The 16,587-nt window shown below is 49.0% G+C and overlaps 1 protein-coding gene across 1 annotated transcript in view; it reads right to left on the bottom strand.

Annotated features, from left to right (window-relative positions):
- The window catches only part of PROM1 (prominin 1), a 116,672-nt gene that overhangs the window by 5,251 nt on the left and 94,834 nt on the right, over positions 1-16,587 (bottom strand). Inside the window, exons 15-22 of the mRNA XM_052642130.1 lie at positions 12,378-12,462; positions 10,409-10,555; positions 9,613-9,684; positions 8,823-8,915; positions 6,227-6,280; positions 5,573-5,653; positions 5,399-5,467; positions 1,213-1,305 (exon numbers count right to left, since the gene is read on the bottom strand). Of these exons, the coding sequence (XP_052498090.1) occupies positions 1,213-1,305; positions 5,399-5,467; positions 5,573-5,653; positions 6,227-6,280; positions 8,823-8,915; positions 9,613-9,684; positions 10,409-10,555; positions 12,378-12,462 (694 nt within the window). The remainder of the gene's footprint in view (positions 1-1,212; positions 1,306-5,398; positions 5,468-5,572; positions 5,654-6,226; positions 6,281-8,822; positions 8,916-9,612; positions 9,685-10,408; positions 10,556-12,377; positions 12,463-16,587) is intronic.

The following is a 16,587-nucleotide window of genomic DNA, read 5'->3' on the forward strand; positions in this document are numbered from 1 at the left end:
ATCGAAACAAGCTCAGAAAAGCTCAATCATTTTTTCCCAAGTCACAGAGTTCAGAAAACGTAGAGGTGGAATTTGAATTCAGAGCCCATGTTCTCAGCAATTATATTCTAAGACCTCGAGGCGTAAGCTAGGTGGCGTAGAGGTCTGGAGGGGAAGAATGAGAGGAAGAGAACCTGTGTCTAGTTTCCAGGCAGAGGAAGTGACACTGGCAAAGGCCCTGAGGTGGGGAGGTACAGACTCTTTTAAAGAAATGAAAGAAAACAAGAGTGTCTGGAGAACAGTCAATAGCGTGATGCAACGGTACAAGTGTGGCCAGTCACGCAGGGCTCGTGGGTAACGTCAAGGACCGGTGGTGTGAAGTGGTCCTGGGCCAGCCGCCGAAGTGCTTCCAGTGCAAGGAGGCAGAGGATGGACTCGTGGAGACATCGGTGTACAGTGAGGAGTGATCCGGAGCCAGGAACAAAACTGATGAACCACAACTCAGTGGCCCAATGGGAGCATCTCAAAGGGCTGCTCACTCAACAATTAAACTAACTTCGCTGCAGTTCTAGGGTTACATAGAGGGCTTCACTAAGAGTCCTTTGAAATGCTGGCAATCTTCACACCATTGATGGCCCTTTCTAATTATTTCAGACAGATAAAGAGTTTTCTTGGGGCTTCCCTGGTGGTCCAGTGATTAAGAATCTGTCTTCTACTACAGGGCACGTGGGTTCCATCCCTGGTCGGGGAACTAAGAGTCCACATGATACACGGTGTGGCCAAACAAAAAGAGTTTTCTTCATGGGGGTCTCCTGACTTCTGTGAATAAAATTCTACCAAGGAATGAAGATAGGCAGGGAGGACGTTGAATTTTCTAGCCTATTAGTATCACAGCAAATTCATCTACAGTTTAGATCTTAGGTCTTGAATTCTATGACTGTAACAGACCCGAGCAGAAGCCTATTATTCTCTTTTTAAACATTTTTCTATTTTTTAATTTTTCTTTATTATTATCATTATTATCCTTATTATTATCATTATCCTAGCAGGCAGGATCTTAGTTTCACAGCCAGGCACTGAAACCACAGCCACTGCATGAGGAACACGGTCTTTTTTCCACTGGACCTCCCGGAGCTCCAGGAACCTGTTTTCTGTTATAGCATGAACTATCATTTGGAGAAAGCAAAAGATGGTGAGTTCATTGTGTTTTCCTTTGAAAGATGAAACTCTTACCAGGGGGTCGACGATGTAGCTGCACAGAAAGACGTTAACAGCCGAATCCACCGCAGTGGCCGCCGGTTTGCAGGCTGCAAACTGCTGGGTGATCTATGGACGTAAGAGACACAGGCAAACTTTGATGGAGCCACACCCACACAATCCCACCCAACGTTCAGCTCTGGATCTCCAGGCCCCCTGGATAAGGAGCTGAGAGCTGGTTCTATGGACGAGTTCTATAACACATGAAAGCACGTACTTGAAAACAAGACCCCAATTCTCTCTGAGCCTCGCTTTTCAGTTCCCTCATTTGTTATTTATTCCCTAAGTTGTGTCTGACTCTTTGAGACTCCATGGACTACAGACCACCAGGCTCCTCTGTCCATGAGAATTCCCAGGGAAGAATACTGGCGTGGGTTGCCATTTCCTCCTCCAGGGGATATTCCGGACCCAGGGATCGAACCCCTGTCTCCTACATCTTTACCACTGAGCCACCAAGGAAGCCTCCAGGAAAAAAAGGAGAAGTGGGTGGCAGGGGATGAGACGGTTAGACAGCATCGCCAACTGAAGGGAAAATGAATTTGAGCAAACTCCAGGAGATAGTGAAGGACAGAGGAGTCTGGTGTGCTGCAGTCCTTGGGGGCCCAACTGAGCAGCTAAAAAACAGCGTTTGTTATTTGGAATAGTCAGACGCAAGTGGGTAGACTCTGGAGAGAATTAGAGTACACGTGGCCAGTACAATGTCTCAGTCGGAATTTCTTACCTGACCCCTTTGCAATCTGACAAAGTATGTGGGAAGAAAATGGAAAGTTACGTAATGAATATACGTACATTTTACAACAGGGGTCGGCCAACTTTTTCTACAAAGGGCCAGAATGTAAATATTTTAGGCTTTGCAGGCTAGGCTGAGACATATCTGTTGCTCCACTCTGCCATGGTGGGGTGAAAACAACCACAGATGAACAAATGGGTGTGGTGGTGTGCCAATAAAACTTTATTTACAATAAAACCTTATTTACAAAATGGGCAGGACCTGCAGACCCAGTCTAAGAAGACATTACTGAGGTTAAACAAGTTTATTGAATCAACAGATGCCCCAATCCCATCAGATTAAGAAAACTATATTCATTCGCTCAGAAACCTCTGGAGTGAGTACACTAAGCTATTAGATAGCTCTTCAGGGCAGAGGTGTGTCCTATTTCCTTTGCTTTACTGGTTGACTCACCTCCCCCTTATCATCCACCTTTACACAAGGCAACTCATGTTATTAATAACCTTATGTTTCTCCTAGCTCAAACAAATCTGTATACTCTCTTTATAGGTTTTTTCAAAGTTAGTTATAAAAACCGGGGGAAGGGTGCATATGGGCCAGTGGAACAGCACAGAAAGTCCAGAAGTGATCCCACCCACTTAGGGCGAATGAGTCTACGACAAAGGAGGCAAGAAGACACAATGGAGAAAAGACAATCCTCTCAACTAGTGGTGCTGGGAAAACTGGACAGCTAGGCCTAAAAGAATGAAAATCGAACATTCTCTAACAACATAAACAGAAGTAAACTCAGAATGGATTAACGATCCAACTGTGAGACTGGATATTATGAAATACCTAGAGGAAAACTTAGGCAGGACACTCTGATATAAATCACAGCAATATTTTTTGGATCCATTTCCTTACACTCTGAGGCTTAGAGTAATGTAACCAAAAGCAAAAATAAATGAGATCGAATTAAACTTAAAAGCTTCTGCACCACAAAGGAAACCATAAACAAAATGAAAACACAACCCATGGAATAGGAGAAAATACTTGCAAGTGATGTGACCAACAATGGCTTAATTTCCAAAATAAGTTTGCACTGCTCAATACAAAAAAAAACCCAAACAACCCAATCAAAAAATGGGCTGCTGCTGCTGCTAAGTCACTTCAGTCGTGTCCGACTCTGTGCGACCCCATAGACGGCAGCCCACCAGGCACCCCCGTCCCTGGGATTCTCCAGGCAAGAACACTGGAGTGGGTTGCCATTTCCTTCTCCAATGCATGAAAGTGAAAAGTGAAAGTGAAGTCGCTCAGTCGTGTCTGACTCCTAGTGACCCCATGGACTGCAGCCTACCAGGCTCCTCCGTCCATGGGATTTTCCAGGCAAGAGTACTGGAGTGGGGTGCCATTGCTTTCTCCCCCAAAAATGGGCAGAACACCTAAAAAGACACTTTTGCAAAAGATATACAGATGGACAACAGGCACATGAAAAGATGCTGAACATTTCTCATTAGTAGAGAAATGCAAATCAAGACTACAATGTGCTATTAACTCCCACCAGTCAGAATGGCCGTTACCAACAAGTCTACACATAAGTGGGGCAAAGGGGGTCCTCCCTGGACTGTTGCTCGGGATGGAAATAGCGCAGCCACTATGGAGAACAGTACAGAAAACAGCACTAAAAACAGAGCTACCATCTGATCTCGCGACCCCACTCCTGGACATATATCAGGAAAAGGACAAACCTGGAATTCGAAAAAACTACTACCCCATGTTTACACGAGCACCAAGGACACTGGCCGTGACATGGAAGCAACGTCGTCTTCCAGGTATTACGTGTGACCGCCGTGTGGCCCCTCATCCAGTGAGGAGACGCAGGAGGCGATGGTGCGGAAGGCCGCGCAGTCCTGACCGCCCGCCCACCCTGGGTGTGCCCAGCGGGCCAGCGCCAAGCAGACCCTGAGGCCTTCAGCTCTGGGGGCGGGAGGTGTGGGGGGCAGCGGAGACCTCAGGAAGCTGGGCTTTGGAGGAGAGGCAGGCGCCTGGTCTAGAGGGCAGGGCCCTGGGGAAGAGGAGGTGCGACATGCCCAGAGCATCATGTAGAGAGAGTGGTGAATGTCTCCCGGAATCAGATTACAGCTGGGATGCGGGGTGAGTCAGGAGAGCAGGAGGAGGGCGCTCCGCCAGTGAAGGGCTGGAGCAGAGCCGGAAGAGCTCCTGGCTGCTCAGGGTGGCCTAAGTCTCCCCGCCTCACTAGACTTCCCGGGGTTCCTCTTGGCCGGCTGCCCCTCCCCCAGTGACTCAGCTGTAAGCCCACCCCCTGTGGAACAGTCCTCAGTGGGGACCGGCCCAGAGCCCAAGATGACAAAAGGCACTTGTGAGATGCTAAGTTCTCCACTGGCCGTGTGCTGGGATCAACGTGCGCCACTGGAAACTTCACTCTGCTCCTCGACCGTCTCTCTTTCGACCGACTCATGGAGACCCAGCTTTGTGGACTGACTTTTGTCCCCGACACATTCCCAGGGTGAAGTCCTAGCTTCCTCTGAATGTGACCGTATATGGAGATGGGGTCTTAGAAGAGGCGATTCAGTTACAGTGAGGTCACTAAGGGGGCCCTGATCCAGCAGGACTGCTCTTCATATTAAATAAAAGAAGACGAGATTGGGACACAGACTCATGTAGAGGGGAGACTGTGGAAACACAGGAGAAGCCACGGAGAGGCCTCAGAAGAAACTAGCATGCCCACACTTTGAACTTAGACTTCCAGCCTCCAGAATCTTGAGAAAATAGAACTCCTGTTGTCTAAGCACCGAGTCCACAAAGACACCAGTGACGTGTTAATCACAGGCTCAGTGCTGCCCGAGGCATGGACAAACCACAGCTGCAAACGACCCCGACAGTAAGCTCATGGGTCAGCAGGGGAAACACAGCGGAGGCGGCCAGCATTCCCAGAGCGAGGAGCAGAAGGAGCCGAGGTGCCAGTAAGCTCATGGGTCAGCAGGGCAGACACAGCGGAGGCGGCCAGCATTCCCAGAGCGAGGAACAGAGGGAGCCGGGGTGCCAGTAAGCACATGGGTCAGCAGGGCAGACACAGTGGAGGCGGCCAGCATTCCCAGAGCGAGGAGCAGAGGGAGCCAGGGTGCCAGTAAGCTCATGGGTCAGCAGGGCAGACACAGCAGAGGCGGCCAGCATTCCCAGAGCGAGGAGCAGAGGGAGCCGGGGTGCAGTGGGGTGGGGCACAGGGCGTGGGGGTCAGCGTCTGTGGGGTGGCCCCGGGAAGACACCCAGGGTGGGCCACGCTTGTGTGACTCCTTATGGTTTCCTCCACTCGTGGCCCATCGGCTCAAGGTCTACTTATCTCCCGTCTAATTTCTGAATCCTGGTTTTATCCTAGAAAATTACTGTCCCCAGACATAGCCCCCGTAGGTCCATCAAAGACACACCACTTACGGTCATCTCGACCCACTGCAGATACCATTCAAAGTAGCTTATTATCTTACTCCCGAACTGCTTACTTTCCTGGAAAGACATCAAAGAGCAACAAGGCCATTAAAATGATTCCACCGTTCTCTAGCAAAGCACGAGACTATGGTTGCACACCCCCCTCCTGGTATAACAACTTACTTCAACAACAATTTCGGACAGCTGGCTGTTGAGAAAGTCCTGGGTAGAATTCAAAAAGAAAATGGTGGTGGACACTCGGACCTGCAAAACACGGCAACGGGCGACACAGTGTCAAGAAACACGGCTTTCATCAGACAGTTTGTGTATCGATGCAAATACGGTTCACGCAGCCCCAGGGCACCCTGACTTGCCAGTGGAGACTGTTCCAGCAGTTCGTGGTTAGTGATGCCCTCCTGGCTTTGGCTCCCAGGGCGTGGGTGCGCGTCCCCACTCCGCGATGAGCCTGGCGGACGGGGTGCGGCTGGGCTCGCCCTGTGCCGGTTTCCCATTGAGAATGGAAACTTGTGGGCAGAAGCCAGTGAGGTTTGGAGGCCGCAGTGTCTCTGTGAGGGTGGCCTGCGGCCATCCACACATGCACTGTCCACGCCCACACATGGCTTCCCGCTGAGCGGACAACCATGGGCCAGGATGTAGTCTGCGCTTACACAAGTCTTCTAGAAAGGGGAGGATGGGGAGACCCAGTGCGGTGTTTCAAATGGGTGGATAACTGAGGCTTGATTTTACTTAAAATAACTGCAAGACCCAACACCTCTGAAAGTCCATGTGTACTTTTGCAACAAGACCCCAAGACAGAGAAAGAAAACACATCCTTACCTTCAGCCCACTGGTCCTGTAATGAAGCCTCTTCATTTGTTTGTTCATGGTGCTCTAGCGAACAAACATATTTACCGGTAAGTGGAACTAGAAGATCACACGACCTTTGTGTCCACCCCCTGCCCCCGCATCCCTATGCCAAGTCAGCCATCAAATCTGACCTTACTCTGTGACAGTTTCATTCAAGAAAAAAACACCAGACATGGGGAAGGATATGCACCTCACGTATCTGGGTGTAAGAAAACCTGAAGAAGAAACTCGGAATACATCTTCTGGAGCTCTGATGGGCAGTTACTCACGGGTGACAGAACCGCACGACCCTTCTGAGTGGGTTGTTCAGAGTAAATCCTGCCCCACAACAGTGGCTTCATTTGCCTGGTTTAGACAAGCGGTTGGCAAACTTTATCAGTTCAGGGCCAAATAAGAAGTCTTTTTGACTTTGGGGACCACACTCTGTCCGAATCTCCCCACTCTGCCCTTGTAGCTGGGAGCAACCACAGAGCATCTGTACACAGGACGGGCCAGGCCCTGCTCCAGGAGAGCCTTGCTTCTAATAAACAGGCAGCAGCAGGGGCATTCCCTAGAAGTCCCGTGTTTCTGACCCCGAGCTTGCACTGCTGATGACCTGGCTTCGATCCCTTGCTGGGAAAAGAAGATCCCGAAAGCCACAGGCCATGGCCAAAATTAATTAATTAATCAAATAAAACACAGGCAGCAGGCTGGGGTGCATCCAGGGGCTACAGTTTGCAAAGCCCTGGTTTAGGTCATAGGTCATATCTATAGAACAACTTGCCTAACTGTAAGTCAGCATAACTCTGCAAAGGCCAAGGAGGCCTGTGTCTACTTGAAGGAAAGCATTCAAGGGACATGTCCAAACAAACTTAAAATGCTAAAAAACTTGTGCAGGGCATAAAATATAGCACAAGAAGAACTGTGATGAGCCCAAACACAAATGAAGAAAATTTTGGAGGACTTTGTGAATTAGAAAGTCAAGAGGGAACATGAAGAGAGAGATGATAAAAACTAGCTCTAGAAGATTCCAAAGTCGGAGTCAAGCCAACGCTTGAGCTTCTTCCAAGCTGAGCAGGCTGATTTGGAAGCTGGTTCCCCTGATAACTGCATACATGACCCCCCATCCCAAGCACACATCAAGCATAATAATAACGGCTCCTGTTTGCAGAGTCCCTCTGGGATGTCAGATCCTTCATCTCCAAGAGCCAGGTAACAGTGAGGCAAGGACCCCTCCTCTTGCTTTTAAACAAGAAAAACTAAAGCTACCAGTCTTGGGAGAAACAGAAGCAAGACTTGAAATCAGGTTGACATGACTCAAGAGCTTATGTTCCTTCTCTGCTTCCTTTCTGGCATTTACGAAAGAAGCCAGAGGGTAGTGAGAATAAAAAGGAAGGAAGGAACCGAGCGAGGAAGACTGACAAATATACACAACCGTGGGTAAAATAGACGGCTGGTGCGTGAAATAGATAGCTCCCTGCTGTACAGACGGGGAGCTCAGCGCGGTGCTCTGTGATGACCTAGACAGGTGGGAGGGGACTGGGTGGGCGGATCGCTCAAGAAGGAGGGGGTATACGGATACTGATGGCTGACTCGCCTTGCTGTAGGGCAGAAACTAACACAGCGCTCTGAAGCAGCTATTGTTGGTGTTCAGTGGCTGTCGTGTCTGACACTTTTGCAACCCCATGGACTGTGGCCCTCCACGAGTCTCTGTCCATGGGATTTCAGAGGCAAGAATACTGGAATAGGCTGCCATTTCCTGCTCCTGGAGATCTTCCCAACCCAGGGGTGGAACACATGTCTCCTGTTTTGGCAGGCAGATTATTAACCTCTGAGCCACCAGGGAAGCCCAAAGCAATGATATCCCAATTTTTTTAAATTAGTTATTCAAAGCAAAAAAAAAAAAAAAAAAGAAGAAGAAGAGAAAAATGAGAAAGTCTGATGGAAGAGAGGAGGGAAGACAAGGGGAACACGGAGTAGACCTAAATGCAGACAGAAAGGACGTCGCGTTGCCATCGTGTATGGCAAGGTGTGGACACAGAGAGCGTGGTAAGAAAACACTAGTAAGGCCGAGTCCAGCTCTTTACCACCTGCGTGGCTTAGGAGAGCCTTTTAAGGCCATGAAAAATGAGAGCAAAACAGATGGAGGCAACCACGCATTTAAGCTGTTCACACACAGATAAGAAAAGGAGGTGCAAACATTGAAAACGTGTCCTCTTCAAAGCCCAGCTACCAGCATTTCTTTTAAAAATAGCTCCGTTTCTTAGCCTGAAAGAAAGTGAAAGTGAAGTCGCTCAGTCGTGTCCGACTCTTTTCGATCCCATGGACTGTAGCCTATCAGGCTCCCCTGTCCATGGGATTGTCCAGGCAAGAGTGCTGGAGTGGGTTGCCATTTCCTTCTCCAGGGGATCTTCCTGACCCAGGAATCGAACCCGGGTCTCCCGCATTGCAGGCAGATGCTTTACCATCTGAGCCACCTGAGGTTAACTGAATTTGACCTGCGTGTGAGACACAAACACATCACTGGGCTAGGTGAAACGGACTTTGCACAGGTCACAGTGACATAGCAAAAGGTGTAGACTGTTACCATTGAATTCTGCAAAGGAACGACTTGGTTCTGATGGATATTTATTAAGGTATCCACGTGACTTTTCAAGCTGGTTTTCAAGCGTCCTGAGGGCTACAAAGAAAAGACAGTAAATAAACATAAGTATCTCCTTCCAGACTCTGGAGCACTGTCTCTAGTCACCGCCAGACACACACGTAAAGCCCTTCTTATATGATGATGGGCTTGGAGGGATGGTCCTGAGATGCCTGTAGTCCCTGGTGTGGACAAGAGCCAGACTTGGCCAGGGCACGGAGCACTGCCCCCCAAGCCCAGGGTCCTGGCCACCATGCTCTGCTTCAGGAAAAGAGACCAGGCGCAGCCGTTCGCCACCAACCAGCAGAGGAGCTGGCGACGGGGAAGCTTGAAGGGTCTGAGGCACTCTTTGCCCTTCCGTATCTGTTCATCCTTGCAGCCGTAAAGCAAGTGTGATCTTGCTCCTACGTCCAAGTTACCATTCCTTATGCTGCAAAAATATGCATGCACTGGTGTGGGGCAGCGGACGGGGGGATGGTATGAAAGCAGACCAGTGCTAAAGCGATGGGGCTGGGGACAGCCTCGGAACGCTGCCCTGGGAAGCTTCACGAGCTCATGGACCGTCAGGCCACTTGGCAGTGGCCACTGATGGGAGCTTTTCAACGGGCACAGAGGGGCATTTTTATACCAGGGCCGCCTGTGGCGCCAGGAACCTCTGCCATGGCTCCTCTAAGAATGGTATTGACCTTCGCCCTCTACAGCAAGGACAGCCTTGAACAGGATCGTCTGTACTCACCAGCTGGTTGGCTTTTCTTCGGATATCATTTGCAAATGAGATAAGATTTACTCTCGTGGGACTTCTTTCGGTCTACAAAGAGGTGTAGAAAACTGTGTTATGGAGATGGGATTTTTAAACCTTAACCTGTAACATGCAGAAGGGAACGGTGGCCCACTCCAGTGCTCTTGCCTAGAAAAAGCCCATGGACAGAGAAGCCTGGCGGGCTACAGTCCATGGGGTCACAAGGAGCTGGACACAACTTAATGACTAAACAACAACCTATAACGAGCAACAGAGTGAACATGGGCCCATAAACCCAAGGTAAGGCTAGGCAGCCTGTATTCTTATTTACATGCACAAAACAGCATGATTTGTTTTCAACCATAAAATGAATCAAAGTACTGGTACCTGCTGTAATGGACACGAATCTCAAAAAATTTAGGCTATATGAGATGGACCAGTGAAGGGCATCAGACAGAAAAAGGGCACCCCACTCATAGGAAATATCCAGATAGGTAAATTCACAGAAGCCAAAATGTAGCATGAAGGTTGCCAGGGGCTGGCGTGGGAGACAGAGAGCAATTACTTACTGGGAGCGGAGCTTTCTGTTGAAGGTGATAAACACGCATTAGAACTAGTTAGAGACGGTAGTCGTGTAACATTGCAGTTATACTAAATGTTAGTGAATTATTCAGTTGGTAATAAGTTAATTCAATGCTATGCAAATCTCATCTCAGTTAAAGAGAAACAAAAATAAAAGACAAACAAATTAAAAAAACATGCAAAAGATCACCCAGGAACACACGGGTCATACCGCGTTCAAGTAGGCAGCATAGTCTATATCATCTATTCCAGAAGATCTGAGATCCATGAGGGTTTTCATTCCTGTTTTATCCAGCAGTTCTATATCCTCAATTCTTATATTCATATTTTCCAAAGTACTATTTATGTCTCCAGTATGCTGCATGGTTTAAAAAAAAACCCAAAAGATTAGTAAGTCCACTCGTCTCTAAAAATGTCACCGACTTAAAGCTTTAAAGGAGCAATAAAATTTCTCAAGCCAAAAATAAATACACATGCACCTGACTGGCATGTCCTCCTCGTCCCCGAGTCTGCCCTCCCAGCCCTTCCCCAACCCCCAGCCTTCCTTGCTGGGCCCCAGGCCAAGCACCATGTGAGGACCTGGGATGCAAAGCAAAAGCCTGCAGCATCTCCAACCCCCAAAGATCTCAAAAGCGAAGAGGGTACTGTGATAAAGGCCCAGGAACTGCATCGGGACATGAGCCTGGCAAGGCAGCGGGCTGCGGAGGGCTTCTGAGAGGAGGTGGCTTCTGACCAAGTCTTGGCAAACAGAGATGCTGAAAGGGGCTCGGCAGGCTGCTTTCCAGGGGAAGGAGGTGGCCTGCCCTGGACTGGGTAGTAGAAACACTCCAGATCATGGGCATGCAGTTGGTGACTGTGGGATCTTGTGTGTCCAGGGGGCACTGCTCATCATTGAGAAAATGGCATCATGAGTGAGTGAGCAGAGGGCATCCCTTTGGGGCCTGGCTGCAAAATGAAATTGTATCTATGAGTGCATGCAAGGTATGTCTAGAAAAGAGAATACAAAATTTGTACACAGCTTTCAAAAAAGCCTCTTGACCTTTGAAAACCCTCAGGCCACCTTGACCTCATGGCGCCCCTTCGGTGATGCCTCCATACTGAAGCCGTGGGGCTTGGGGAACCACTTCTTCCTTTGACTTTCTTTGGTATCTGCTTCTGTGTTGGAAGCCCAGAAGACACCAGCTTCCTTAGCTTCTTTCCTACACAGCAGAGAAAGCCAGGAGGCCTCTAGGCATGAGGGAGCGGGCACCACCTAGGCTAAGGGCACCAGAGGCCTGGGCTGCTGGAGCCTCCTCGCCCCTCCTCCTAGCCAGTGTGCTCTGCAGGGGCCTCTCCTTGGAGTCTGAAGACTCCAGACTCGGCTGTGGGCTTGGGTAAAGGAGGAAAAGTGGGCATCCATTCAGTCCCTTTCCATCCTTGCTGCCATGCTGTGTCTTGCCAAGGGCTCACCTAGGAGGAGCCCTGGGGTCCCGCCACCATTCACACAGAGTAAGGACTCTCTGGGCCACAGTTCTTGTCCCTCATCAGCGATGTGACAGAAAACGATGGCTGGCCTGGGAGAATCAACACCCCGGGAAGCAAGCAGGGTTTGTGCCTCCAGGGACTTTGACATTCAGCAAGCTAAACCCTTTCCCGTGAAGGGTCTGCAAGGAGAACCCTGGATATGCTTTTGTTCCATTCACAGGAGAAACTCATGTCTCAGAAAGTCAGGTGGTCAGGGTGACGCCAAGGTCTTGGAATTAGATAGACGTGAGGTTTGTACAGCCTTGCAAATGTACTAAATCACTTCAACTGGCTCATTTTATCTAATGTGAAATCCACCTCAAAAGAGAAAACGGGGACCACTGAGTTCGGTAAAGAAACATGTCTATTTCCTGATTGGTCCTAATTACTCACCTTTGTTGGGGAAGGAAATGGCAACCCACTCCAGTACTCTTGTATGCAAAATTCCATGGATGGAAGAGCCTGGTAGGCTACAGTCCATGGGGTCGCAAAGAGTCGGACACGACTGAGCGACTTCACTTTCTTTCTTTCTATAGTTCCTTTTGGAGAAGGAAATGGCAACCACTCCAGTGTTCTTGCCGGGAGAATCCCGTGGACAGAGAGGCCTGGTGGGCTACAGTCCATGGGGTCGCAAAGAGTTGGACACGACTAAGCAACTAACACATACACACACTCACCTTTGTAATGTTGAGCTGTTCACTGATATTGTAGATGTGGTCGAGCTTAAGCGTGGCATAAAGGCCTTTATTTTCTTTGCAGTCACTGAGGGAATAAACAGAGAAGTCAGGATGCAAAAAGGCAGTTGTGGCTACCTCTGTCCACTGCGAAGGATGGAGAGAAAGTTTAACTGCTCATCTTTGTTTAATCTGTGAATATGAACACGACGTGGCAGCTGAGTGTCAATGCAGTAAGCTGCCACCAGTGTCCCCAGGAATCCCCCGGGGGGCCCACCACTCCTGACACCTTTCCCTCTTTTCCTTAATGTTCCATGTTTGGAACAGATACAAGGTGAAAGGTGAAAGTGAAGTCGCTCAGTCGTGTCTGACTCTTTGCAACTTCATGGACTGTAGCCCACCAGGCTTCTCCGCCCATGGGATCTTCCAGGCAAGAATAATGGACTGGGCTGCCATTGCCTTCTCCAGGGGATCTTCCCAACTCAGGGATCAAACCCAGGTCTCCCACACTGAAGGCAGATGCTTTACCCTCTGAGCCACCAGGGAAGCCCACAGGAGGACAGGTAGATACTGTAGCCTTAGTGCTCTGAGTGATAACAAAGTTTACAAACTGGGAAGACATAAGCTCTAACCCGAAAAAAACAACCCATGTCAGAGAGATGTGTGTTACCAAGCATCATCTTCATTAAAAGATTTAGTAAAAAGTTATTAGAAGACTGTATCAGGCTTCCCTGGTGGCTCTGTGGTAAAGAATCCACCTGCCAATGCAGGAGACATGGGTCCGATCCCTGATCTGGGAGGATTCAACATGCCATGGGCCAACTAAGCCCATGAGCCACAACTACTGACCGTGTGCTCTAGAGCCCGGGAGCCGCAGCGACTGAGGCCGCGTGCCCTACAGCCTGTGCTCGGCAGCAGAGAAGCCACTGCCCTGAGAGGCCCCTGCAAGGCGACTGGAGCGCAGCCCCTGCTCACTGCAGCTACAGAAAGGCCTGCTCAGCAACGGAGGTCCAGCACAGCCAAAAACAAATAAGTAAATAAAATTGTATAGGAAACTTTATCCACTGACTTCCTGGCAGTCCAGTGGCTAAGACTCTGCCCTCCGAATGCAAGGATCCTGGGTTTGATCAATGAACAGGGAACTAGATATCACAGGAAGCAACTAACAGTTTATGTGCTACAATTACAAATCCTGTGGGCCGCAGTTAAGGGCCCAGTGAAGCCAAATAAAGAAATAAATTTGTTGTTAGTCAGTTGCTAAGTCATGTCCCATTCATTGCCAACCCATAAACTGCAGCCCACCCGGCTCGCCTGTACTTCACTGTCTTCTGGGGTTTGTCACATTCACGTTCATTGAACTGGTGATGCTGAATCGGTGACGCTATCTAAACATCTCATCTGTTGTCCCCTTCTCCTCCTGCTTTCAGTCTGTCCCAGCATCAGGGTCTTTTCCAATGAGTCAGCTCTTTGTATCAAGTGGCCAAAGTATTGGAGCTTCAGCTTCAGTGTCGGTTCTTCTAATAAATATTCAGGGTTGATTTCCTTTAGGATTAACTGGTTTGATCTCCCTGCTGTCCAAGGGACTCTCAAGTCTTCTCCAGCACCTTAATTTGAAAGCATCATTTCTTCCATGCTCAACCTTATGATCCAGTTCTCACATCCATACATGATTATTGGAAAAACCATAGCTTTGGTTAGACAGACTTTTGTCAGCAAAGTCATGTCTCTGCTTTTTAATATGGTATCCAGGTGTGTTACAGCATTCCTTTCAAAGAGCAAGCATCTTTTAATATCACAGCTGCAGTCACTGTCTGCAGTGATTTTGGAGCCCAAGACAATAAGACCTGTCACTGCTTCCACTTTTTCCCCATGTATGTGCCATGAAGCAATGCGACTGGATGCTATGATCTTAGTTTTTTTAATGTTGAGTCTCAAGCCAGCTTTTTCACTCTCCTCTTTCACCCTTATCAAGAGGCTCCTCACCCTCTGCTATTAGGGTGGTATCATCTGCATATATGAGGTTGTTAAATATTAAAAAAAAAACAAAAGCCCCCTATCATGCCCCTTCCTGACCATTTCCCTCCACATTTCCAGGGTTGAGCTCTACCTAATGAACCTAAGGTTGAACTAAGGGTAGGGGACAGGGAGGGGCTGCCAAACGTCCACTTTGGCTGCAAACCTAACTTGGCCTCACCTCTCCTAACTTCTCTGAAATGTGGCAAATGCCTTCTCGAGTGAGCTCAGCAGGGTGGCCACACCTTTGCACATATCCTTGCCACCCCAGATGACCTTGTCCTGGGTGCCTCTTCCTTGTGCAGCTGCCAAGGTCCTCCGGCCCCGAGGGACGCCTGGGAGAACCTTCCAGAATCCTGGGAGGGGTGACACTCCTCTCCAGGGAGCCCCAAGTAGGCTGGCATTGGTGATACACTGACCACCAGAGGAAAGACTGGAGAGTTCCGCCGGAGCCAGAATCCCAAAGAGCTTGCAGATGAGGCCGAGAAGCTTGGCTTCCTTCTCGTAAGCCTGGTGAGGGTTTCATTCATTGCATTCATTGGAGTGCACAGACTCCAGTGGATTGAAAGTGTCTTCCTAGAACATGCTGTTGAGAAGGCTCCTGTGACCCTCTGGGCAAAGCAGAAGACCCCAGGTGACGAGCGAGTCTGCCATGAGGGCCGGGCGCCAGGCAGATGGACCCCTCTGCTGCTTACTCACTGTTTCCCTGGATGTGAGGGGAGCTGGTGATACCCAGCTGACTATGATCACCCTACTGAAGCGACAGGAAGGGGACCGTGTGGTCACAGAGGCCCTGGGGGTGGAGCCGGGCTGGCGCCCAGGCGGCCTGACTCACGGCCTGGTCCTCAGGCTACACCACTGTCGGCCTGTGAGAGACTCAGACTGATGAGAGATGTTCGCATATGGAGGGCTGGGGACGTCTTTCTGGCTTCTGCAAGATCTAACTCAAATTTTATGCCAGCTGAAACAGACTGCTTGTGGCCTGTCAAAGAGACATTTGTATGTCAGCTTACATACAATGAAATTATGAAAGAAAAGGGTGTACTGACCAGGACAATGTACCCATCAAAATAAAGATTAAATGTTTCCCTCCCTGGGACATCAATGCTGGTCCTCCCTCAGTGATAAGACTGGTGCCAAAGCCATGCTGACTCGCTGTATATACGCTGATCTGTTTTTGTTTTTTGAAATCTTTAATGCATGTATCCCTGACGTATTTAATGTTACTTGTCCTGACAAGATATAAAACTGTGCTCAGAGCCATGGTTTCTGGAACAACTCCTCAGAGCTGTCTGAGAGGCTGCCTCCCTGGCTAGAGTCCGCAGTTTGGCTCACGCTGAAGGAGGAAACAGAACAGGTTCTATCTTGAAAGCAGGACTCCATCTTGGGCCGGACTGTGGACTTTGAGCTCTATGCCCAGAATCTATGGAAACGACACACCAACTGGAAAACCAGGCCCCTGGAAGGAAGAGCCCCAGGGCTCTCCATCGCTAAAAGAATACCCTAATTATCTGTGTAACTGAATAGAATCATATATTCTATTATGCTTATTGGGGTATGACTACAGGCCTATTGATAATTGTCCACTGTTAACTACCTAGGCTTAAGGTGTATGACTCACCGGTTAACTTTGATTGTCAGGGAATTCGGGGAGGTGGGTTTGTGCACGTACACGTAGGGTATATAAGGTTTTCACAAAAACTTAGCCTTTGGCTAAGAGGAGACTCTGCCTTGGGCCCGCCGATATAATAAGCTGCACTCCACGATCTGCATCGTCCTTCTGAGTGAGTTTGTTTCCCGGAACACGTGGCTTCAACAACATAAAACTCTTTCCTATTCCTATCAAAGACTTTGGTATATTTCTGTTCTGTTCTTTTTTTCTGCTGTCCCACAGGCCTTGCAGGATCTTAGTTCCTGAGCAAAGGATGAACCTGGGCTCTGGCAGTGGAAGGATTAAGTCCTAACCACTGGACCTCCAGGGAAATCCCATCTTTATCATTTCCACTGACAGACTCATCCAGTGAATTCTAAATTGTTATACGGCATTTACCTGGGGCAGGGTGACTCTCAAACAAGAGTTTTCCCAGGGTCCCAAGAATGTATTTTAGGGTCACCTCTACCAATGAATTCTAGTGATAAAGACAGAGTGACTTGGGATGCACCCTCCTAAGTCCTAGAGGGTTTTCTGGGGAAGACTGGC

Source organism: Budorcas taxicolor, chromosome 6 (assembly GCF_023091745.1).
Source record: "Budorcas taxicolor isolate Tak-1 chromosome 6, Takin1.1, whole genome shotgun sequence".
NCBI classification, from domain to species: Eukaryota; Metazoa; Chordata; class Mammalia; order Artiodactyla; family Bovidae; genus Budorcas; species Budorcas taxicolor.